The sequence below is a fragment of the Phacochoerus africanus genome, chromosome 3 (assembly GCF_016906955.1).
Source record: "Phacochoerus africanus isolate WHEZ1 chromosome 3, ROS_Pafr_v1, whole genome shotgun sequence".
In the NCBI taxonomy this organism is placed as follows: domain Eukaryota; kingdom Metazoa; phylum Chordata; class Mammalia; order Artiodactyla; family Suidae; genus Phacochoerus; species Phacochoerus africanus.
The window spans coordinates 64,926,518-64,952,399 of record NC_062546.1 but is presented as its reverse complement, the minus strand read 5'-3'; the positions used below and the strand labels follow the sequence as shown (position 1 = coordinate 64,952,399).

General features: G+C 35.9%; 1 protein-coding gene across 2 annotated transcripts in view; it reads right to left on the bottom strand.

The window, feature by feature from the left end:
- Window positions 1–416: 416 nt before the first annotated feature.
- The window catches only part of ARL5A (ADP ribosylation factor like GTPase 5A), a 35,145-nt gene continuing 9,679 nt past the window's right edge, over window positions 417–25,882 (bottom strand). Inside the window, exons 2-7 of one of the 2 annotated variants that reach the window (XR_007133937.1) lie at window positions 22,521–22,581; window positions 21,900–22,047; window positions 19,366–19,449; window positions 13,822–13,973; window positions 10,739–11,064; window positions 417–474 (exon numbers count right to left, since the gene is read on the bottom strand). Coding sequence is in view for 1 of the 2 variants with exons in the window: in XM_047771924.1 (XP_047627880.1) it covers window positions 11,016–11,064; window positions 13,822–13,973; window positions 19,366–19,449; window positions 21,900–22,047; window positions 22,521–22,581 (494 nt within the window). In the remaining variant the exon portion in view is untranslated. Of the gene's footprint in view, window positions 475–4,752; window positions 11,065–13,821; window positions 13,974–19,365; window positions 19,450–21,899; window positions 22,048–22,520; window positions 22,582–25,882 lie in introns of those variants that run through there. The other variant, XM_047771924.1, reaches the window with a different exon arrangement.

Genomic DNA, 25,882 nt, shown 5'->3' with positions numbered 1-25,882 from the left:
TTCTATGTATAGATATCTAAGATATCTCCAAACTGTTCTCCATAGTGGCTGTACCAGTTTACATTCCCCCCAACAGTGCAGAAGGGTTCCCTTTTCTCCACACCCCCTCCAGCACTTGCTATTTGTGGACTTCTTAATGATGGCCATTCTGACTGATGTGAGGTGGTATCTCATGGTAGTTTTGATTTGTATTTCTCTTATAATCAGCAATGTTGAGCATTTTCTCATGTGTTTGCTGGCCATCTGTATATGTTCCTTGGAGAACAGTCTATTCAGGTCTTTTGCCCATTTTTCCATTGATTGATTGGCTTTTTTGCTGTTGAGTTGTATAAGTTGCTTATATATTCTAGAGATTAAGCCCTTGTCCGTTGCATCATTTGAAATTATTTTCTCCCATTCTGTAAGTTGTCGTTTTGTTTTCCTTTGCTGTGCAAAAACTTTAGATGTAAAGAAATGGAAAGATATTCCATGTTCCTGGATTGGGAAAATCAATATTGTAAATATTTGGCCATACTACCCAAAGCAATTTACAGATTCAATGCAATCCCTATCAAGTTACCCATGACATTTTTCACAGAACTAGAACAAACAACCCAAACATTTATATGGAACCACAAAAGACCCAGAATTGCCAAAGCAATCCTGAGAAACAAAAACCAAGCAGGAGGCATAACTCTCCCAGACTTCAAGAAATATTACAAAGCCACAGTCATCAAAACAACATGGTACTGGTATCAAAACAGACAGACAGACCAATGGAACAGAATGGAGAACCCGGAAATAAACCCTTGACACCTATGGTCAAATAATCTTTGACAAGGGAGGCAAGAACATCAAATGGGAAAAAGAAAGTCTATTCAGCAAGCATTGCTGGGAAACCTGGACAGCTGCATGCAAAGCAATGAAACTAGAACACACCCTCACACCATGCCCAGAAATAAATTCAAAATGGCTTAAAGACTTAAATCTAAGACAGGGCACCATCAAACTCCTAGAAGAAAACATAGGCAAAACACGCTCTGACATCAACATCATGAATATTTTCTCAGGTCAGTCTCCCAAAGCAATAGAAATAAGAGCAAAAATAAACCAATGGGATCATTTGAAATTTTTATTTATTTATTTACTTACTTGCTTTTTAGGGCCATACCCACAGCACTTGGAGGTTCCCAGGCTAGGGGTCAAGTTGGAGCTGTAGCCACTGGCCTACGCCAGAGCCACAGCAATGCAGGATCTGAGCTGTGTCTGCCACCTATACCATAGCGAGGCCAGGGATTTAATCTGCATCCTTATGGATGCTAGTAAGATTCATTTCCGCTGAGCCACGAGGGGAACTCCTAATTGTATTTTTTTAAAGGAGGGTTGCAAAGTTTATTTCAGGTTTCTTGTTTTGTTTTGTATTTTTTTTTTTTCTTTTTTGCCACACAGGCAATATGTGGAAGTTCCTGGGCCAGGGATAGAACCTACACCACATAGCAGCAAGCAGAGCCACAGCAGTGAGAATGCAGGAGCCTCATTCCGCTAGGCCATCAGAGAACCCCCAACTGTATTATTTTTAATGGAACTTAATATACATCGACAGAAGACTAGTTAAATTATGATAATCCAAACAGGCAAACAAAATACATCCATTAAGATAATGAATGATTTTAATTTTCTTTTTGCTTATTGTCTCTTTTCTGGTTTTCACTCGAAGAAATCATTCATTTCTTACGTAAATTTTTACATTAATAAGCAATTTTTTGGGCCACTCCCAGAGGCATGCTAAAGTTCCTGGGCCAGGGATTGAACACACACCACAGCAGTGACCCAAGCCATTGCAGTGACAATGCTGGATCCTTAACCCACTGAGTCATATGCCAATTCCTAAAAAATACTTTTATATGATAAAAAGATAATTATAAAAATTAAAAGGGAGGAGTTCCCATTGTGGCTCCGTGGAAATGAATGTGACTAGCATCCATGAAGACGTGGGTTCGATTCCTGGCCTTGCTCAGTAGGTTAGGGATCTGGCATTGCTGTGAGCTGTGGTGTAGGTCACAAACACGGCTGGGGTCCCACATTGCTCTGGCTGTAGCATAGGCTGGCAGTTGCAGCTCCGATTGAACTCCTAGCCTGGGAACTTCCATATGCTGCATCTGCAGCCCTAAAAAGACAAAATAAACAAATAAAAGGGGAATTAGAGAAGTCTAATGAGCAAGAACTAATATATTTACTATTTAAAGAACCTATTCTATTCACAAGAAAAACACTAAAATTCTAGTAATAATGAACAAAAGAAAAATAAAAGGAAACAAGCCTATAAGAAAAAGTCTCAATAATCAAATAAGTGCAAAATAAGATACCAAGCTTATCCTTTCATTAGAGTGGAAAAGGGTTTTGTCTTTTTGCCTTTTCTAGGGCCACTCCCACAGCATATGGAGGTTCCCAAGCTAAGGGTCTAACTGGAGCTAGTTGGATTCGTTAACCACTGAGCCACAACGGGAACTCCCAAAAATTTTTTTTTTTTTTTTTTAATATATATAGGAGTCCCCATTGTGACTCAGCAGAAATGAATCTGACTAGTAACCATGAGGTTGCCGGTTTGATCCCTGGCCTTGCTCAGTGGGTTAAGGATCTGGTGTTGCCACGAGCTGTGGTGTAGGTCACAGAAGTAGCTTGGTTCCTACGTTGCTGTGACCATGGCGTAGGCCAGCAGCTGTAGCTCTGATTACACCCCTAGCCTGGGAACCTCCATATGCCTCGGGTGAGACCCTAAAAAGCAAAAAAAAAAAAAAAAATTATATATACACACACACACACAATATTAATAGAATATGGAATAACAGGCATTCTCAAATCCCATCAAACTATTTAATCCAGCATTTTCTCTTCTAGGACTCTAGCCAAAAATACTCCTAACTATGAAAACAACTTTTCAGCAGAACATCCTTTACAATGATCCTTGTAAAGGAAAATAATGGAACTACAGTAGAATATTACTTAAGGATTTAAACACTAGAAGAATCCAAACACTGCTGATCTGTTTCAAAAAGATTTTATCCATTTTGATACAGAATGACTTACTAGAATGCAAGGCATGTAGTGATGTGAATAACTGCCAGGCCAACTCATGGAATCCTGAAAAGGTTGGTACCAGTCATAAGGAACACATTCAAAAGGACTGCCAGAGGCTATTTTATGTTGTGAAAATATCATTCTTTTCATAGGATAAAGGTTATTTACCACCAAAAAGAGGATATTCCAGAGGAAAACTTAAGGAAGTGCATGAAAGATCAAGCAGAAGATGACACAGATCTTTTACACAAAGAGTTGTTGCACCATTTACTATTTCAATGTCTGCAGAAGCTTACCACAAACCCTGGTGCATTCCTGACATTCCTAGATGCAGAATCATACAGATCTCAAAAGAAATAAACTTTGTACATATTAATTTGCAATGCATGATGCTTTTAGGCCATTTTAAGGAAGTAAGTCTCATTTCTACTAGAATAACTAATTAGAAAATACCTTATTATCTTAGATTCCTTTTGAAATAAGGCAGAATTAAATAAAAATTGAGAAAAGAATTAAATGAGGCAGTATGCTACAATTACATAGGTAAGAAAAATTTATCCATGGCAGAGGTGGGGGACCACAAAAATATTAATAGTTCATTCATTCAAATTCATCAACACATATAAATTGAACACCTGTTACATACTAGGCACTGTGTTCATGTTGAGAAATATAAATTGGTCAGGGTCACTGTTATTCTGGAACTTACATTCTAGGAGGGGTGAAAGACCAATTCTCAAATAAGGATATGTGTGGCAGTGACCTCCCCTGCCATCCGCAACTTTTTCCCTTGTTTTTCTTCTATTTACTATCAACTATTCTCATGAATGTGCACTTTAAAAATACTCATTTTTGGAGTCCCTGTCGTGGCTCAGGGGTTAACGAATCCAACTAGGAACCATGAGGTTATGGGTTCGATCCCCGGCCTTGCTCAGTGGGTAAAGCATCCAGCATTGCCCGTGAGCTGTGGTGTAGGTTGCAGACGCAGCTTGGATCCCGTGTTGCTATGGCTCTGGCGTAGACCAGTGGCTACAGCTCCAATTTGACCCCTAGCCTGGGAATCTCCATATGTCGTGGGAATGGCTCAAGAAATGGCAAAAAGACAAGATAAAAAAATTCATTTTAAAAAACTGGACTTTCCTCACATTTTAAGATAAATTAATCACACAAACTGGTCACTATTTATCAGGTTCATGACCAATTCAAATACCCAAAAGTAAGAGAAAATGCTATTAATTAAGTTCCATTGAAAGCTTACTAAAGGAGTTCCCATCATGGCACAGTGGTTAATGAATCCAACCAGGAACCATGAGGTTGCAGGTTTGATCCCTGCCCTTGCTCTGTGGGTTAAAGATCCGGCATTGCTGTGAGCTGTGGTGTAGGTTGCAGATGCAGCTCAGATCCCGCGTTGCTGTGGCTGTGACATAGGCCAGTGGCCCGTGGCTACAGCTCCGATCAGACTCCTAGCCTGGGAACCTCCATATGCTGCGGGAGCGGCTCAAGAAAAGGCAAAAAAAAAGAGAGAAAGGTTAGTAGAGAAGACTAGGACAGTTGTTTTTTCATTTGTATGATGCAGCCGTTATAACTTTTTCAACCGTTCGGGTGATCCCAGTCCTGAGTATTTAATAGAGTTACCATCAGCAAGTCTGAACACATTAAGAGAATAAACCAGAATGAAAACACTGACAACATGGATATGTGAACAGCAATTATAATTAACCTTTTCTAAAAGAAAAGGTATACGTAATAGTACATAATAGGGTAACAATTTAACTCGACTTTTTTTCCTTTTTACTCAAAGCATAAAGCAGAGACAATACTTCATACCGGGGTAACATGCAACTTTGGGGAAAAAAAAGTTAATATACATATTAAACACGTTAATTCACCAGTAAAATCATATTTGTCATTTCCCCCCAAAATACCTTAACATTATTCTTTTATTTCATTATAAACAAGGTCCCATCACTGGTTACCTGAACCCAATGCCTTACATTTCTGCAGCTTAACATTTCAGTAAGTTATGGACACAAGAATGACGTTACAAGTATAATGAAGTAACACACCTGGCAAAGCAGCTGATTGCACTGCTTTGCCAATGGAGACATCCCTACACCATTAGCCACTCCATCCCATTCTGAGCACAAACATAAATATCCCCAGCCATTCATGAAGTTGTCTTATCAAGAAGGCCCTGAAGCATTATTTCCCTGGGTACCTAACATATCAGCACTGATGAAATACAAATGCACCCAAGTGCTCTAAGATGATCACCTATTAGAATATTCCTTGAGTGTAAAATTTTTCTTGGATACAGAGAAACACAAGCTAATAAGGTGATATAGAGGTAAAAAAATTTTCTGCCTTTTCTTGCATACAAAACTTGAGTGAAAACCTTGTATCATATTAGAAATTCCAATACAACAAACCTAAAATTTTTCAAAAGGTTTCTAATTTGTTGTGTTAAATGCAGCTTTAATCATGTCAATATACATAGAGCACATATGTCAATATACAGAGACTAGTTGGAATACATTTTCATCTAGGTTTCTCTAGGAAAATACAATAAGCAAGGAAGATTAATATCTACAAGAAGAATTTGTCATATTTAAATATCAAGTTAGTAAAGTATACTTTAAGCACAAATTAAAATCAGTATACATTTTTCTCATCTCTAGCAACCAAGAGTCCTCATTAGACATAGTTTCTTCTTCAATGTGTTATCTTGAATATTAACCCATAAAATATCTTTAAAAGTGCTCTGCAGGTATCACCTCCTCTTAAGGAACCATGGAAGGGTATAATGTAGAAAAGCCTACTCTAATTTAAAGTACTAGTTTAAAACAGAAATTATTAGAGGAACTCTTTATATCACCAATGTAAGGAATTTTGGAAAGGAAAAGTATCAATTACAATAATTAAAAGAATATATACATTTCACTTTCCATGCAAGATGGTTTAAAATATAAACAAAATATAACTGTGAATCACGGAAAATACAGTCAAGTCTTTGCCCCCAGAGTTTAGTCAAGAAAAAGAGTCAAGAAAAAGAGGGAGGGAGAATGAATGTATGAGAAATATAACAGAGCTCTATCAAATTTTTTTATAAGGAGAATCTAAAGGGGAAGGATTTTGGTGTACACACACATGAAATGGCTTAAGATCTAAATGATCGATTCAAAATGATTAACCACTGAGTATGAGGAGAATTAAGGGTACTTAACACAAGCAACAAACTTTTACTAAGACACACAATATATAATTTTCTGTACTTTGAAACTCTTTTAAAGAACAAAAATAGAGTTTTGTTTTCTAATCTCTTCATTACGTAACACCAAGGGTCATGGAATATTTGTATTAGGAAAGAGAAAACATGGTTTTGCTTTGCTTCCTTAAGCTACAGTTTATTCACGGTTATGATGTGTATTTTCAGTTTCAAGGCCTTTTAGTAAAACAAAGCAAAAACTGTGATTTAAAAACCCTCTAGGCTGTATCATCAGTAAGCCAAGCACATATAATACCAAAGAAAATACATATAATTTATTAGATGGACTTAAAAATCAACACAAATCAATTTTAGGCACTTGTTGAGTACAGACTATGGGAATTTTCTACCAAAGAACAGAATATCTAGCAGGCAAGACCATAAAGATTTAAACTTTAGCTTTTAGAATACACAAGGGCTAAGCAACTGATAAGAAATATTGCATAATTAACCCAACTGTATCTTGTTACAATTTCTTCATATTTCCACACACAATTTAGGGTTTAATAGAAACAGTCAGTTTTTAGCATCCAAAACTTTAAAAAATCTGTCTTTCTTTCCTTTACCATTCTGGTCTTAAAATTAGCATACATTCTTTGACAGAGCATGATACAGTTTAATTTTTGTAAAAGTGGAACTTTTTATTAAAAAATATTTTCTATCTACAATATCAATACATAATGACTGATAATTTTGATGTCTTATAAAGGTCTATTTCAATAGGTTTATTTTGTAAGATAGGCTTCTCATTACTAATTCCTTTAGATAGCTAACATTTATCTTTGTTCATTAAGTAAACATGAGAGAAAAAAATGGAATGCGCTCTATGGTCTTAAGGATGGAGGATGTCTTGAGGTTAAACACTACATATGACTTTGGTGTCTTTTTCCAACTCAAATTATTTGTACCGATATTCTTCAAAGTGTAACCCATTTTTGGTAATGGGAAGATAATACACATATAACTTGATCCCTTTCACATCTAATTATTAGCTCAAGGAGCTGGCAGAGTCTAGGTAGTTCTCTTAACTTTCTGAATCTACTTTTCAACATGTAAAGCTAAAATAAGTATTAAAATGTTAAATACAATATAATTTAAAGGACCCTACTTCTGGTATTTATGTGCTGTGCACACAGCAACCCAGTATTATGATGTACTCACCAACTCTGACACTGCTCTCCAGTGAGCAAAGTGCAAATCAATCAATCAAGCTAGTGGAGCACAGCAAAGAACCAGAGAATGTACTTAGAAACTAGTAGTTTGGGGAACAACAGATGTAAGTAAAGTTTAGCGTAATTCCAGGACAAAGATAACATATCTTGGCAAATGGGGAATGACGATACAGGAGAGCAGGGCATGGCTGAGCTATGGGAAAGTAGTTCCCGATTACATTTGGATAGTGGGAGGTTTCAAAGTTCAATCACACAAAGAAACCTTGCCTCTATTCAGCCATAAAGGATGGATTGATTCCAGGATACAAGTGGGCAATTGAGAAGATGATCCCAAAGTTGACAGATAATCTGGGATGTGCTGCTACCGCCATACACAAAGTAGAACACACTACAGATACAGTCCCAAAACCTGCAAAGAAAACTAGAAAGCTGTATACAGTTTTTCTATTTACACTAATAAAAACAAAATTTGAGGTTGTCTGTACTGTATGTGGTTGCTGTAGTCACAGCAAGAAATGTAAAGTGGCCCTAAGAAGGGACAGGCAGAGTCCCTTTTCTAGGCATCTTAATACTATACACTCAGACGAAAAAGAAAAGAACACCTCAGGGACTTCCTGCCTTTCCTCAGTGCCCTGCACATTTCTGTCATCTCACTGTTGCTACCTACTAGGCACTTCTCGGAGACCAGAAAACAGAAACCTTTCCTCTATTCCATGCCATGCTTCTAAAATCACTTTAACTACATGCATTAATGCCAGAAAGCAATGCTGAAGCACTTTTTAATTAAGGCAAAATGTCATATTCCCTACCCACTTCCCTCTGCCTCCCAAACCACCTGCCTTCATTGTATTCTTTGCCCATCATGAGAGCCAAAGATAGGACCAAAAATTTCAAACAAGAATCCTCATTAGAATGTGTAAGATATGCTTTCTAAATACTCTATGACAAAATTAAACATATTTAAATGCGTATAAGCAATATGGTTACTTTTACCAAGATATCAGAAGTCGCATGACTTTCAAAATTAGTATCAAACACAGGATATTTAAATCCAGTCACATGTACAGAAGTATGAAGATTTGTTCTTTTCAAAGCTGAGCATAATGACCCTAAAGAAGATGCTTGTTTACACCCAAAAGGTGTATATTAAAAAACAAAAAGCATTGCCCTTTGCTTAACTCCACTTAAAGTACATAAAATCACCAATATGACTATTCATTAGGCTTTCCATTTTATTTGGAAGTAATACTGTTCAAATGATTCTGATGTATGATGCATTTTCATACATGAATTAAAATTTTTTTGACGTAATTTTGGTTTTATGCACAAGTATAAAGTTACCATCATTTCTAATGCTTGACTGAGAGGAGAAAATATAACAAAAAAAGCATGTTTTATAAATGTGGTATAAGATCTCATGCATTCTTATGATGACATGTCATCACTAAACCAGCTGTAACAATGTAATGCATGCTCTGAACATCCAGTTAAGAATAATATTTGGCCAATGTCTTGATGACAGAGAATATGCTGGTACACTGTTGGACCGATGGGGCAGCAATCTAAGAGACTAAACCATGATTACTCAAAAGATAAAAAGGATAAAGGTGTGGATCTGCCCAGCTACTTTACAGAATATTTGTCTCTGATGACACCGCAACATCTACAAAATAGATCTGGGTTTTCAATATACAAGCAATTCCTTACAGTGATTTGAAAAAGTACAAGGACATATGAACAAAGAAAGCTTAGAAATTTAGGATTTAACTTTTGTAAAAGCAACTAGACAAATATTAAAATGTTAGACTTGCATTTTGAACATTATAATATAAATATAAAACACAAAACATTCAATTTTAAACACTGATTTCCCATGCCTGACTTGGACTTAATGAGTATTTTATATTTTCTAGAAAGGAACTTTCAATGTTTTGTCAATGCTGATACTGTGTACTATTATTTCTCATCAAAATCTTTGAAATCTAAAAGGCTGGTATTAAAAGTAGCTCTCCCCCCCTCCCCTGAATAGTTTAAAACATGCCAGTTTTGCATTAGCCATTAGATTTTCAGGGCATGAAAGATACACCAACAGAGTACTCAAGAATACGGCTTAACACATTTAGGTTAATTTTGTTTACACTTACAACAGAAATACTTTAGACTTTCAGATGCTCAAAGAAACAAACAAAAAACACTAGCAAACATAAAAGGCTTCAAGGCGAAGTTATTTCTTAGTAAAAATAATACATCATGTGGATCAATTTAAACCAAATTCTTAAAAGCATTAGAAAAGATGTTTTCTTGTAATTGTCAAACAATGCATTCATGTGATATGAGATAATAAAAGAAAACTTACACAAAAAAACCCCCAAACTATTCTAACTCCTAAGATAAGAAATAAGTAATTTTCAAATTAAGAAAGTATTTTTGTTGCTTAGAAAATATACTTTACTCTTCATCTCAATTTACTTTAAATGCTTGACATATAATTTAATATTCAAGACGACTCTGGCTAAGTTATTTGATAGTATTTACAGAGTGATACTTCTCTGGGTTGACATATTTCACACAACGGCTTCCAATTAATAATGAAAAAAAATCACTTGATAACTTTAGTCACAATTAATGATTGACTGATTAATGGATTAACAATTTACTCAGTAATTTAGGGGGCATAGATCTAATAAAGAAACAATCTGATAACTGCTTCAATGTGCAATTCTGCCCACTAGTAATAATAGGTCAGGAATATGACAGATATCCCACTCAGCTGGATTACATATATGTTTCCATGTATGTGATTTGGTCAACCAAAAGTTAGGTACATAATGTCAAGCTTTTTCTTTCTTTTTTTAAAGAGCAGCTCAATGATTTTTGGGATTGGTTAGTATGATACAGAGAACATAGGGGAAGTACGAAATGGCACTTACCACCAATGCTAGTATAGTACTCACCTCACTGTGGTTATAACTAAGGGTATTATTAATTTCTGTGTTATTTGCTTTTTTAAAGAACATAGATCAAAGCCATTAACGTGAACTTGAGGTATATACACAATACATACACAACCTTATGCAAAATACCTTTCATAAGTAACGTTACATTTTAAGATACTGGAAACTGAGTATCTGTGCTGATTTGTATTTTGACTTAATGGAACGAGAAAAACATTCAACTAGGGAGGGTTATACTGATAATAAAGTTCTTAAAGTTAAAAATGTCTTTCCTCTCCCTCTGTACTTACCACAGGCTACACAATGTCCTGAGAGGATTCATTATGAGAAAAACGTCAATCACAGCTTTAAGACCTTGCTTTGGAAGGAACTAATGAAAAAGCAGATTGGAAGGTGAGACTTCATCTTTGTTTTCAAATAAGTGGTCTTAATTTTTCTTTTTATAGAAAAATTTTAAATGTTTAAATCAGTTTATTATAAATATATCTAAACCATTAATTTTTGCAGCTTTCAGGTAAAGTCCAGCACTTCATTTATACAAAGTCTATGAGAAGAGGTCAGTAGAGATCATCTAATCTTAAGTCGTGACATCATCCATTCAAGTCCTTGGCATAATCTATAAAGAAAATAAAATTTTTTGATTAAATTCCCAACTAAAAAGCTATGAACAGTAAACTAAAAGAAGATATCATTTCTCATCTACCCAAACAACAAAGATAAATCAGTTACACTGAATGTTGGTGCTACTGCAGAGAAGCCATACTTTCATACAGTGCAACCATACATTTTTGATTCTGTTCCATCTCTAGTGCCTAGAGTATTGCCTGACACAAAAAAGGAGCTCAATAATTATATAGTGAATACCCACAGAAAGTAATTCAGCAATAAGTATCAAAAATATTTAAAATATCAATACTTTCTCCCTGTTTTTCTACTTTTAGAAATATATCCTTAAAAAATAATCAGAGATAAAGACAGGTTTATGCATAAGATTGCTCATGAAAGCATTTTTTTTGTTGTTGCTTTTTAGGGCTGCATCTGCAGCATATGGAAGTTCCCAGGCTAGGGGTCCAACTGGAGTTGTAGCTGCTGGCCTACGCCACAGCCACAGCAATACCATATCCGAGGCATGTCTGTGGCCTATACACAGCTCAAGGCAACACCAGATCCTTAACCCATTGAGCAAGGCCAGTGATCAAACCTGCATCCTCATGGATACCAGTCAGGTTTATTACTGCTGAGCCACAACGGGAACTTCTATTTATGAAAGTATTTTTAATAGGAAAAAGTAAAATTTAAATGTCTAGCAGTAGAAAAAAAAATTTTAATTACGGAACATTCATATGATAAAATATTTAAAACTTCCTTTCAAAGACTATTTTACAATATGATAAAATGCTCATGATATAAATGAAACAGAAATGAAAGGATTATTAAACAAACAGTAGAGTTGTTAAAGTAGGCACACAATATTTATGTTACATCCATATGTTAAAACAAAACTGAAGGAAATTAAATCTCTTATCACTAACACCAATGATCACTGAACAATGGGTAATTGAGCATAATCCAAAATATAGAAAGAGATGTTCATTATGATAAAAGAATCGAAATATATAACAAGAGGGAAAAGTCTGTACATATAATTTTATAACAAAATGAAATACTATTATGAAGCATTAACCAGTATCTATGAGGAGCTTTTACAGACATGAGAAACTATGCTACCACATTAATTTTTAAAAAGCCAGGACTTATATTTTTACGTATGAGTCCAATAATGTAAAAGATAATACAAGGGGGAGAAAAAAGCAATGAGGTAAATAAATGATTGTTTTGGTATTAGATCATAATTTTCTCCTGTTACTTGATTCCTTACTTTATTTATTTTGGCCTCATACAGCATACAGAAGTTACTGGGCCTGGGATAGAATCCAAGCTGCAGGTGCGACATATGCCACAGATGTAGCAACACCAGACCCTTAACCCATTGTGCCAGGCTGGGGATCTAACCTGCACCATTAGAGAGACAACACCAGATCCTTAACCTGCTGTGCTACAGTGGGAACTCCCAATTCCTTACTTTTCAACTGACTGGAAATGATACAAAATAATATTAGGTGAGTAAATTACTTAATTCCAAATTGTTAAAGGTATAGCATTTACCTAATAGCAAACTGTAATCTGCGCTAAGCACTTGTTATCCATTATCTTAATCCTCACAACACTAAGACCAGAGCCTTTCCCATATTACAGAGAGAGCCCAGGCTTAAAGAGATGAGCAAATGGCAGAGATGGGAGTCAAATGTCAACCAATGCTAAAATACAAGAATTTAGACCAAGGTGGCCAGACGGCACAGGGAAACATTTCCCCCAAAACCAAACATTTCCACTTGGAAACTACTGCAAATGGAAGTCTATATAAACCCAAAACTAAAAAGATACCATCACCTATTGATTTCTTCTTTTAAAAATAAAACTGCCAAAGTTCATACGTAGCCTAACTAATGATATATTTTTCACACAACTACTCAACATATATAATTAAATCTTTTATCAATCCTAGATGATTTGTCTTTGTTGTCAAACTTAGTATTATAATCAGTGCTTTTGCTTAAAAACCTTTTATAAAGATAGTATATATAAAGATACATCTATATGTTTATCTGTATCTTGACATATATTAAGCTATTTGACAAAGATATATGTAAAAGATATTTTTACTTAAATAAGTATGTGGGCAATTGGTATAATCTGGATTCTTTTTCTTTTTTTAAAGAATAGATTCACTTTTTTGAGGTTCTAATTATGCTCTTCTTCAAATGTCTGTAATCAGGTACTTCTATTTCACTAAGATCTGGCTTCAGCTCCAATTTAACTCTTTTTTTTTTTTCTCTGCTTTTAAATAAATCCATGAAGGATTCTAAATAGAGATCTTAAATTTGGGATTGAGGTTCTTCAGGTGTGAAGAAAGGGCAGAATTTTGTGGCATAGATAAATGAGTTACCTCAAGTGGCAGAAATTTTCTACTTTTAAGACCACAGTGGACCAACTGATGAATTACTGACACTATCTATCTATGCCCCAAGATTCTGCCCTTTCCTAATACCTGAAGAACTTCAATCTCAAATTTAAGATCTCTTCAATTTAATTCTTTTTTGCCTCTGCTTTTTAAATACACACAGACCCACCATATTTTAGAAAAACAACTACAACAAAAACTCTACCTTAGCATCCTCATCCTGTTTCTTTTTTTTTTCAGCCCACCTCTCCCTTACAAATTTCTGTACATAGTAACTTTAAATATCTGATTTTAAGGAGAAATACAGGTTTCAAAGCAAAATACATGTCATTCATGGAAAAGGCATCTTACCCCTCGCCAGTAAGAGCACAGCATGCCTGGATATGCCACTGGTGATCCTTAATAGAAGTTAGTTTCAAAAACTGGGAGATTTCTGCTACTGTCATGCATTCTTTAACATCTTGTTTATTAGCAAAGATCAGCAATCCAGCTTTCCTTAGATCCTATAAAAGCAAACAACACTATAAGGGCCAGCCCGCTTTTTTTTTTTTTTCCCATACATTTTCCAACTTAATTAACACACAATATTTGACAGTCTTTATAATCCAGAATTTCTCAACTACTTGACATAAAAGCATCTCACAGCTCTAATGACAGAAAGTAAACTTTAAGCTGAATGTATGTTAAATAAATCAATCTATATTTGTATGGATTTATACATATCTTATAGTCTTGGGTTACATTTTTATAGTCATAAGCGCTATATTAACAAAGTCTTATCTTTCAATATAATACATATCTAACTCTTCCCCCAACCACAAACTAGACTTCTATGATATTAAGAACTACTCTTTAGCACTTAAGAGCTTTCAAAATTCTATCCCAATCTACACTTTAGGTATAGGTATCTCTATCTAAAGCCAATACCCTTTAGGTACATAGGAAATAAACTAATTCAATATATATAATATGACTTAGAGTCTTAGGACTTAATTCTCAGCTGAGAGGAGCTATCCTAAACCAATTCTATTCATTTGCTGAGACCCAGCTCTTCTATTTTTTGTCCACGAAGGTTTCTTAGATTTGAATATATGATAGAGCCTTCTTCAACTGGCATTAAACTTATCAAGTTTCCCAATTAGATAGTGAGTTCCCCCACTTCTATGTTTTGACTCTGAGGCAAGTTCTTTTACAAATCTGTTCCTCATAATTAACATTTATTGAGTCTCTAATCTGAGCAAGACACCCATTATACTAACCATTTTCCAAACAAAATCTCTTTTTAATTTTCAAGTCTGCTAAAGGTAGGCTTTACTATTCCCATTTTACAGATGAGGAAAATAAGACTCAGATGTAAGTAACTCATACAAGGTCACATAACTACTCAATGATAGAGCCAAGTCTGAGCTAAGATCTTCCTACTATAGCAGTTACCCCCTATCTGTAAAATGCTGAGACCACTACTTGCCTCCTGGAGAGGTAGTCTGAATGACTGAATTACTACACTTAAAGCATTCGGTTCAGTCCTTGGCTTTTATTTCATTTACTGCTCTGCAAATGAGGATTAACTTCACCCTTGTGCATGTCCCCAGTTGACTGATACAACATTTTATACACAAAGCAGACCAAAGGTTAAGTTAGTCTCCTTTTGCTGTACTCTACCTTCCCTCACCCAACCATTTTTACAGCCAGGATCTTCCCTGATAACCTATGGAAAGTTATAGAACTTTTCCTCATAAAAATGCACATAGGGAGGAGTTCCCATTGTGACCCAGTGGTAATGAACCTGACTAGTATCCATGAGGATGCAGGTTTGCTCCCTGGCCTCGCTCAGTGGGTTAAGGATCCAGTGTTGCTGTGAGCTGTAGGATAGGTCACAGACAGATCCCACACTGCTGCTGCTGTGGCGTAGGCCAGAGGCTACAGCTCCAATTCAACCTCTAGCCTGGGAACTTCCATAGGCCGCGGGTGCAGCCCTAAAAAAAAAGAGAGAGAGAGAGAGAGAGAGAGAGAGAGAGAGAAAAGCACATAGAGCTATATGCTCAAAAAGCTTGTTACAATTTTAGGATGTTAAAAGGCATCCTAAAGTCCATTCATATATCCTGGACTAAGAAACCATGGTGGATGCTCTCAACAAGTGGATTAAACTCTCAGAAAACTCTGAGATTTTGGTGTTATATTCGTAAGTTTTCCCAGCTGTGTTGAATGCCATCATCTTCTTCAGGATTTTAGTGGAATCTTTTGGTTTCAAGCACATGTTTGTGTATTTGAAGCAAGAAAGCATCCAGCAGATTTAAACTGACATTGCTCCACAACATTTTACCCTTGTTAGAATAAAGTTTTGATGACTTTGATTCTTTCTGATATAAATAAAAAAATATAAGTAGTAAACTTCTTATTTGGTTAAAAGGAGTTATGCAATATATTTTATATAACAATGGAGACTGACTTAGTTACAGTGCCCTCTGCAGGATGGCAAATACACTACTACAGTTAAGAACAGTCACCTGAACAGCTTGGGCAGAAAGGGATACTCTAGAATCTAGAAGTTTTAAGAGTTTATACTCAACTTGTTTCACCTATAATTCGGTTCACCTGTCTATATAAAAGGCAAAAATTAGGAGGGATGAACTATAACTAGTGCACATCATCAAGGATATAGATTTTTTTCTCTTATCCTAATTGGAAAATGGAACAATCATCAAGAGTAGATATATGGCTGAATCACTTAGCAGATGGACTTTCCATGGGATTTCATTCCTATCCTACAAATTGTCTAGATTTCAGAATCTCTTGTCAGTGTGTGTTGATATCTTTCAAATAGGTCAGGATTGCTAACACAGGCATGTTCAAAAACAACAAACTTTAGAAATACCTGACATTAGAAAAACTGGGCACAAGTTAGGACACACAGTTTATGTTATTTTATTTACAAGTAATCTATATCATCACTTTTAGTAATGAAATTACTTGGAAAAGCCCCTGGACTGAAAATTGGAAACATAAGAAGAAAAAAAAAACACAGTAATTATAATTTTTCTAGCTAGCTGTAGGATCAAACTTTTTAAATTTAAAGCTATTTTACCTATTTTTAAATATTTAGAAAGAGGAGAAAATCCTCCTTTACTTTTTATTAATAACTTCACAACCAATTATGCATTATGAAAATAGTATAAATGAGACACTGGATTAGGGCTGTTCAATTTTACTTAACGACAGGTCAAAGTACAAGGTCAACAGTGGTGATCTTTGTACATCACCCATTTTAAATACTTTAAAACACTTCTGCTACATATCACAGATTTCTGTACTTAAGAGTCTAAAAATATTTAGTTTAGTCAAGAAGATGAATAGCACATGCAAGATATATTTACTTAGCATCTTCTATATGCCATATGTAGTTGTCAATTTGTTTCTCAAAGCTTCATTTGTGAAGACAGTTCCTAGAAGTTAAGTCATTCTAAATAAAATTCATCTATCCTTTTGTGTTTGGAAGTTTTAAAAAATCCATGCTCTTCAAGGTCTTACACCACACTTAAGATAAAGTTTCCGAGATATTTCAAAACATCTTACAGTTTTGTGTTAAGTAATAAAGAATCATTATCAGCGATGTTAACACGACTGTTGGTTATCATGGTATGCATGAAACAGCTGACTAACCCACATCATAATTTCTTTCCCATTCACACATTCTCATCCTTGATCATACATCCCTCCAGAACTCTGCCTGTCTGGCTCTTCCAGACCCTGTTTTAAGTGGCTTACTCTAGCTCTCAACTTCATTTGCAATTACTTTCTTCTCTGGTAATCTCCTCATCCATCTTCTTTCACTTTCCAACTAGGCCCTATTTCTGGCTTTTTCTTTTTTTCCCAGCAAAGAGCCTGAGTAATTCAAATGCCTAAATTCAAAAACTGGTCAAATCACATAAAATTCTGGGCCTCAGTGTACAAATCCTTAACATATGAGGTTAACTGATCTACCTGAGTTAATGACCCAACTTATAAAATTCAATGGCTTTGAGTCTTACTACTGGGCTTTTAATATACTGATCTTCCTACATATTGTCCAATTAGATTAAGAATGAAATACAGAGGCTACCTATTCATGAAAAATATAGTCTAGAGACAAATATATTTGTGCCTTATTTTTCTTTTTCCAAAGTCCTCATAAAACAATAATAAAAAAAATCCATCCTTTGGTATAAAATGAAGAATGATGCATTCTTGTAAAATGCAAAGGGGAACTTTAAAAAAAACTTAGCCCCCTAACTCTTTTATTGCTTATTTTTCCCAAACTAGAATTGAAACCTGTTAAATAAATATACAAAAGCAAGGTCTGGTTAAAAAAAAAAGCCCAAGGGATTTAACTGCTAGAATTAGTCAAAACCAGGGAAAGTACATCTTGGTGGCTATAATAACCACAAGGAAAACAGGAACTTCAATTTACATAACCATTTTATTAGGTTTTCCTCAAGTCTTGAATGATTGCCTGAAACATACCAAAATTCTTAATGAAAATCCAAAAAGCAAATCATTGAATCAATATTAAAGTTAATGTGAAACTTCATTACAAAGATATCCCAGTTTTCCTAAGCTTTAGTAAAATTCTACTGAAATTAGGAGTTCCCATCACGGCTCAGTGGCTAACGAATCCGACTAGGAACCATGAGATTGCGGGTTCGATTCCTGGCCTTGCCCAGTGGGTTAAGGATCCGGCATTGCTGTGAGCTGTGGCGTAGGTCGCAGATGCGGCTCAGATCCCGCTTTGCTGTGGCTCTGGTGTAGGCCAGCAGCTACAGCTCCGATTAGACCCCTAGCCTGGGAACCTCCATATGCTGCTGGCACAGCCCTAGAAAAGGCAAAAAGACAAAAAAACAAAAACAAAAAAAAAACCCATAAAATTCTACTGAAATTAAAAATTGCACAGTATACATCTAAATATTAGTTTTTTTTATTCCTATAAATTGAGAAAGCAACATCTGAAATAAAAAGTATGCAAAAATAATCAATTGCCACTATGGTCGGTCCTCCTTATCTGTGGGTTCCACATCCATGGATTCAACTCAGACTGAAAATATTCAGGAAAAAAAAGTTTCAGAAAGTTCAAAAAAGTAAAAATTGAACTTACTGCATGCCAGCAACATTTTCTTAGCATTACACCATGTTAGGTATTATAAATAATCTAAAGATGATTTAAAGTATGCAGGAGGATGAGCGGAGATTATATGCAAACACTATGCCATTTTACATAAGGGACTTGAGCATCCTCAGATTTTGGCATCCACAGGCATCCTAGAACTAAAAGTCTACTGACTCAGAGGTAAGACTGTATTATAAACATTATACGATTGTATAGTTACTATTACCATTACTGACTACATTATTCAGTTATTTAATTTTCAGGTTATGCCACGAGTAATATTTCCCAAGGACTAAGAAAATGTGGCTAGTTATAGTTTTGTTCAGTCAAAGGGACAATATCAGAGACACAAGAACAACAACATTTAAACTTAAGTCACATAACTGAGTTACAATTAAGACTTCCTATGTGTCCCCGAGACAGTAAAATCTCATTTCTAATGATAATCCTCTGTATAATTAAATGATTTAAAATGCAAAATGAAAGCCAATTGAGGTCTTTTACAACAGGAAAACCTCTAAACCAAATTTATCTAAGATAAATGGAATTAAAATTCTACAACTGACTCCACAATCTTTCTGCAGCTTCCAGATTCACTTCCAATTTGGGAAGTGGCAGAAGTGTAAAGCAAGCATGGTCTACAGATAAAGAATCTTTTTTTTTTCAAATTTGAAATAGTATCATCATGAGAAAGTGGAAAGAATAAATGTGTTGGAAATATCCCCCACACAATCTAATGCCAGAATTCTACTTACCTCATGGGCTAACATTTTATAAAGTTCTTCTCTAGTTACAGAAATCCTTTCTCTGTCTGTACTGTCCACAACAACTATTACAAACTAAAATAATTACAAAAAAGAAAATCATTAGTGATTACATCATTTGACATTTGTAAAATTTATAAAGTGCTTATTTGACTTATATGCTAACAACTTCAAGACATCTGAAACTTACACTATGGTATTATTGGAAAACCAGAGATACCCACTATACGAAGCCTAAAGGCCTGATCCATCCTGGATTCAAATACATTTACTAATTCTTAAGAGAAAATAAAAGGCAGTATCATGATTTCATTTTATTAGAATATTTTGCTAATATTCTAACCAACAAATAACATGTTTGTTTTCTAAATTAATAACTTGAATTCCAATGGGTCTATTTGCAGTGTAAGTCAATAGGACAAAAATACATTATGGTCCTAAATTTAAGTTATAAATTACTTCTAGGCAGATATTATTTATTATTACCAATTTAAAAAACTAGAAGGGTATTTATGTGGGAATGGAGTAATGTGACAGTTAAATCAATTTTTTAAAAAATCAACAAGTTAAGGAGTTCCCGTTGTGACTCAGTGGTTAATGAATCCAACGAGGAAGCATGAGGTTGCCAGTTCGATCCCTGGCCTAGCTCAGTGGGTTAAGGATCTGGCGTTGCCATTGAGCTGTGGTGTAGGTTGCAGACGTGGCTCGGATCCCATGTTGCTGTGGCTGTGGTGTAGGCCGGCAGCTATAGCTCTGATTTGACCCCTAGCCTGGGAACCTCCATATGCTGCGGGAGCAGCCCAAGAAATGGCAAAAAGACAAAAAACAAAAACAAAAACAAAAAAAAACAAAAAACAAATTAAAGAATAAATCTGCATCTAAAATCATACTCTCTTCCTCATATAACTGGCACTTATTACCTGCAAGCACAACTCTTTAATGAACTGATGATGAAGCTAGTTATCAGAAGACACAGTTAAAGACTTACAAAGGAGCTGCGCAGGACTGAGCTACAGTTCATCTCTTTTTCAACTCCATGAGCCCCAAAAGGCATGAGGGAAACAGGAACAGATATTGTCACTTTATGATGGCATTTGTGATGCCCCAGTTAGTTCTGACCACCTATTATTAGCATGCACTATTTATTGTTTAGAACTAGCTTTTCATTTCCAAATAAAATGAAATAAAATTCTCTATTTTTCAGATTTCATCAACCATAAGGCAAATGGATAAGAGAACTTCTATCTTACCTCTTCTCTCACTGGAGACTTTAGTGACACTTGATTTTATTACTCTAAGACCTGTTCTACACCAAGCCTTTTTAATAAAGTTATTGATTTTCAAGGTGTTACCATGGATTTGATTCCTGCGGCGTTATATATGAGTATCGATCATTTATATACCCTCCCCTTCTCCAAAAGATATTATTAAATGCATAATGGAGTGGTAGAGGATCAGGTCATTAGAGAACATTAATGACCTAATATTCATCCTTATACACATTGAGTTTTATTAACTTATAATCAGCACTAGAAAAACAACTGTAACAGCCCTTCAACTTACAAGATCTATACAGTGAAGCTCTCAAATGTCATAGGTCTGAAATTTTCTCTTGAGAAATATATGTAAATAAAACAATTATTTCTAAATTGCTTTATAATAAAAATAAAAAGAATTCTGTAATGTGCAATTGTGTTGCATAAAAGAAAATACATAGTAAAATACTGGCCAGGATTCAAACCACCAGAGCCTTCTCATTTAACTAGGATCCCCTCTATGCAGACACGAATAAACAGTAAGAGAGAAATGAAATTATAAACTAAAATGGAACTCTTTATAAAAACAACTACTTGGGAGTTCTCTTGTGGCACAGTAGGTTAAAGGTCCAGTTTAGTCACTGCAGTGGCTTGGGTTACTGCTGTGGTGTGGGTTCAATCCCTGGCCTGGGAACTTCCATATGCTACAGGCACAGCAAAAAACAAAAACAAAACCCCAAAACAACTATTTAAGACAAGATCCAGGATCAATATATAATCAGTCTCAATCACCAATTCTCCCCACAGAGGTTCAATGAGAATGGATATACAAAAGAGTGACCCCAAAAGAGGGATTCATAGATTCCACTATGTTTAAACTCTACTTACATTAACATACTGTGATATTTCAAAAAGATTAATTATAAGAGAGAGTTCGCATTGTGGCTCAGCGGAAATGAATCTGACTAGTATCCATGAGGATGCAGGTTTGATCCCTGGCCTCGTTCAGTGGGTTAAGGATCCAGCACTGCTTTGAGCTGTGGTATAGGTTGCAGACGCTGCTCGGATCTGGCGTGGCTGTGGCGTGGGCCAGGGGCTACAGCTCCAATACAACCCTTAGCCTAGGAATCTTCATATGCCATGAGTGAGGCCCTAAAAAGAAAAAAGGAAATATCTTAAAAAAAAAAAGACTAATTATAAGAGTTCAAATCTAGACGATGCTTCCCAAGCAGTCTACTCAAAGAAGGTTTAGTGTATTAAGAAACATACCTCTGTGTTAGTATAATAAGTGTTCCAGGAAGAGCGAAGAGATTCTTGGCCACCAATATCCCACATCAGAAAACGTGTATTATTAATTACTATCTCTTCTACATTACTTCCTATTGTAGGGGACGTATGTACAACTTCATTCATAGAACTGGAGGAAAAAAAAGTTCAAATACATTACCATTAGCAAGGAAGGTAGATTGTTTGAACATTCTTTAATTAAGGGATAAATCAATCAGCATGACCTATTTTATATCCAAATGTTCCCTTTACACTAGCTCATTAGAGTGAACGAAAGGTTTAAACAGAGGTAGAACTAGGTAATGGAATATCTAGACCACCTAGATTTGTTCCAGATTGATTCTATATAAGCAAATATGTCTCTACTGTCTACAAGTAAAACAAGTGAACAACATGCTCAAGGTCATGCTCTGGAGAGCTTAATTCCTAGCTCTCCAGAAACAGCTGCCTAAATTTGGCTTTTGGTTCATGGCCAACCTTCCTTCTCACTGAGTAATTTGAATTCCATATAATTTTTATCAAATAATTTATTATAATTTAATCAAATATCACTCAGGTGGAAAAAGTAACCATAAATAACATTTTTAAAGTAGCTATACTTACAACTGGTAAAGGATGGTAGTTTTTCCTGCATTATCCAGCCCAACAATGATAACTTTGTGCTCTGAAAAAAGAAAACATGAGTGATTAACTAAAAACAAAAATTTTTTAATTTCCTATTTCATCCATCCTTTCTAGCTATGGTCTAAATCAGTGCACAGCACTTTTATACTTTCTAGAAACTGAAAAGAACATCCCAGCAAGAGACCAGCAGAAGTATACCATTGATCTAACCCTCCTACTCCCCTCATTCTATGGAGAGAATGCTCATCTCTCTAGGAGGCCAGAAGCACCATATTATTTCTATTCTATGGAGGCCTACTCTAAGCAAAGTATTCAAAATATAATCATAACAATTTATGAATAATTTAAGGTGCAAATATTTCATATTGGACTAAGCCACAAGTTCTAAATGTGAATTTTAGGCATCAAATGGGTATGTATCAGTGAGGTGAGGTGAATGAGAATAAAAGAGGGGAAGCCTTTTAAAGCTGCTGGCAGAAGGCAACTGCAAGCTATCTGAGTACATTTGAACCATAGGATCCTTCTAACCAAATTTAAGGACCTATGGCTATGGTGGCAATAACCCTCTCCCACCTCTGGCATCACTTTCTCCAAGTTTTCTTCTTTCTGTCTCTTGATATCTTTTTTTTTTTTTCCCTAGGAAGTTCAAGGAATCCAGGACTCAGTGAGCTCATAGAACCACGAGAAAGAACAATAAATTACTGGAGTTCCCATCATGGCTCAGCGGTAATAACCCGACTAGTATCCATGAGGACACAGGTTCAATCCCTGGCCTCGCTCAGTGGATTAAGGATCTGGTGTTGCCGTGAACCTGCGGTGTAGGTCGCAGACACAGCTTGGATCCCACGTTGCTGTTGCTGTGCCTGTGGCATAGGCTGGCAGCTACAGCTCTGACTGGACCCCTAACCTGGGAACTTCTATATGTCATGGATGTGGCCCTAAAAAAGACAAAACAATAATTAATAAATTATTGCTTTAAGTCATAAAATTTAGGAGTAGCTTGTTACACAGCAACAGATGACAAAGCCAGATGGAAAAATATAGGTGATTATGTGACCCTGGGCAAATGACTTACTTCTCTTAACCCTAAGCTTTCTCACTGTACAACAGGGACAACGTTACCTCTCTTTCGGGGGGTTATGTAATGATTAAGATTGCCTACCAACAAGACAAACGTTTCCTAATGCAATTCCCAAATCTTTCCTAAATTCCAATCTATGTAGTGGATAAACACAGTGCCACTCAATGTATTCCAAATCCAATATTCAAACCTTTTCCTAATTCTATCTTACTATGCTTAATGATATCACCATTAATTTAGATGCCTTTGGAGCCCCTCAACCTCAACATCTAATCTGTCACCAAGTTCTATCAATTCCACCTCAAAAGCATATATTCTGAAACTGCCTCCTCTCCACTGTCCTAGTTGTAGTCTTATCTCTTATCGTACCCGGTGGGCTCTCTCCAAACCATCTCCCTACTGTTTCTGGAGTAACTTTTCTCCACTATAAAGCTGATATTGCCACTCTATTATTTATTTATTTACTTTAATTTTTTTTTTATTTCCCCAATACAATTTTTTTTCTATTGTACAGCATGGTGACCCAGTTACACATACATGTATACATTCTTTTTTCTCACATTATCATGTTCCATCATAGATGACTGGCTCTCCATTTTGACAAGAAAACAAGGGACAAGTTCTCAGCCTTGTAAATAAAGCCAATCACGAGGAATAGGCTTCAGCTTTATCCCTCACCACTACTGCCAGGTATCTAAGCTGGAGTGCAAGCCATTCTCCCAACATAAGCCACCACATATGGTCACAGCAAACATTTCTCCATCTATACTCTTTTTTTTTTTTAAACCTGTGCTGTAATTATCCTCTCCAATCTCCACTTGAAGGATTCCTAGAAATCTTTTAGGGTTTAACTTCCCCAAGAACAATCACTTTCTCTTGCTCTTCTGCTACACCTCTAATATAGCACTTCTAATTACTTACGTGCACACTAATCTTCTCAGCTTAATAAGGCACCCTTCAAGTGTATGATCACATGCTATTCAGCTTCATAACCCCAATGACTACAACTTTTTCTGGCACAAGGTAGGTAGTCAATAAATGCTGAATTAATTAACATTCATTCTATAAACAGGATTTTAATACTTAAGAGTAAGAAGAGCTTTAAGAACAAGCTTTTGCAGTCAGACGGTAGATGTTTTCCAAATAGTTGTCATTTACCAAGTAAATACAGAATTTTAATATAATCCATTTTATCCAATCACTCATTTCTTTGAAGAAAGAGAAGGCAGCTTAGAATCACTAGGAGCATAATCATGCTCCCCTTTACAGGTTCTTAAAAGTCATTTTAAAATTGCAGAGCCCAGGGAGTTCCTGTGGCGGCTCAGAGGAAGTGACCCCAACTAGTATCCATGAGAATGTGGGTTCAATCCCTGGCCTCGCTCAGTGGGTTGCCGCAAGCTGTGGTGAAGGTCGCATACTCAGCTCAGATCCCTTGTTGCTGTGGCTGTGGCTGTGATGTATGCCGGAAGCTGCAGCTCGAAATCAACCCCTAGCCTAGGAACTTCCATATGCTGAAGGTGCATCCCTAAAGATCAAAAAAAAAAAAGCAGAGCCCAGTCTATTTTACCTTTAGAGATGACCAGGATGGAGGTCCTGAGAAAATGATCCAAAGCAAAGATGATACTTAATGAAAGTAAAGGGTTAATAACAAATAGAAGGTATGCCAAGGGAAGGCCAGCTGAATGACCACCAGAAGACCTCATCAGGGGCCATTCCTCTGATGAAACTACTTCGTGCATGGCCCTAGGTCTCCTAGGTCCACAAACTCAATCCTGCTACTATCTCAGAGTAGACAGGATTCAGAGAAGGCAATTTACAGACTACAGTAAAATAGAAACAAGAATGCCAAAAGGCATACAATGAAATCAAATGTTCAGAACTACTCGACAAGTGCGTGCGCTTTCTCCCTAAGGAAAAGCATATAGTATGGCTGAATTAAAAACAGGATTACTTGGGGAGGATGGAATCCCATCAAAGGGAATATTATAGGCTGTGGCAACTGATAAATCCATCTTCACAGTAGGACCCTACCTGCATTAGGACCAGATTACTGAGTCCCTGGAGCAGGGTGCCTTCTCACCTGGGAAGTTTTTAAATGGCAAGTTGATTTTGCCCGACTTTATATGTTTCTATATCCCAAAATATAGCATTTCCTTTCTAATGACAGGTATCTTCTTCAGTTCTAGTAATACAAGCACCTATAAACATTTTAATGTATGCGGAGTTCATTTAGGGCTATACTCTGATTTCTGACGTAAAT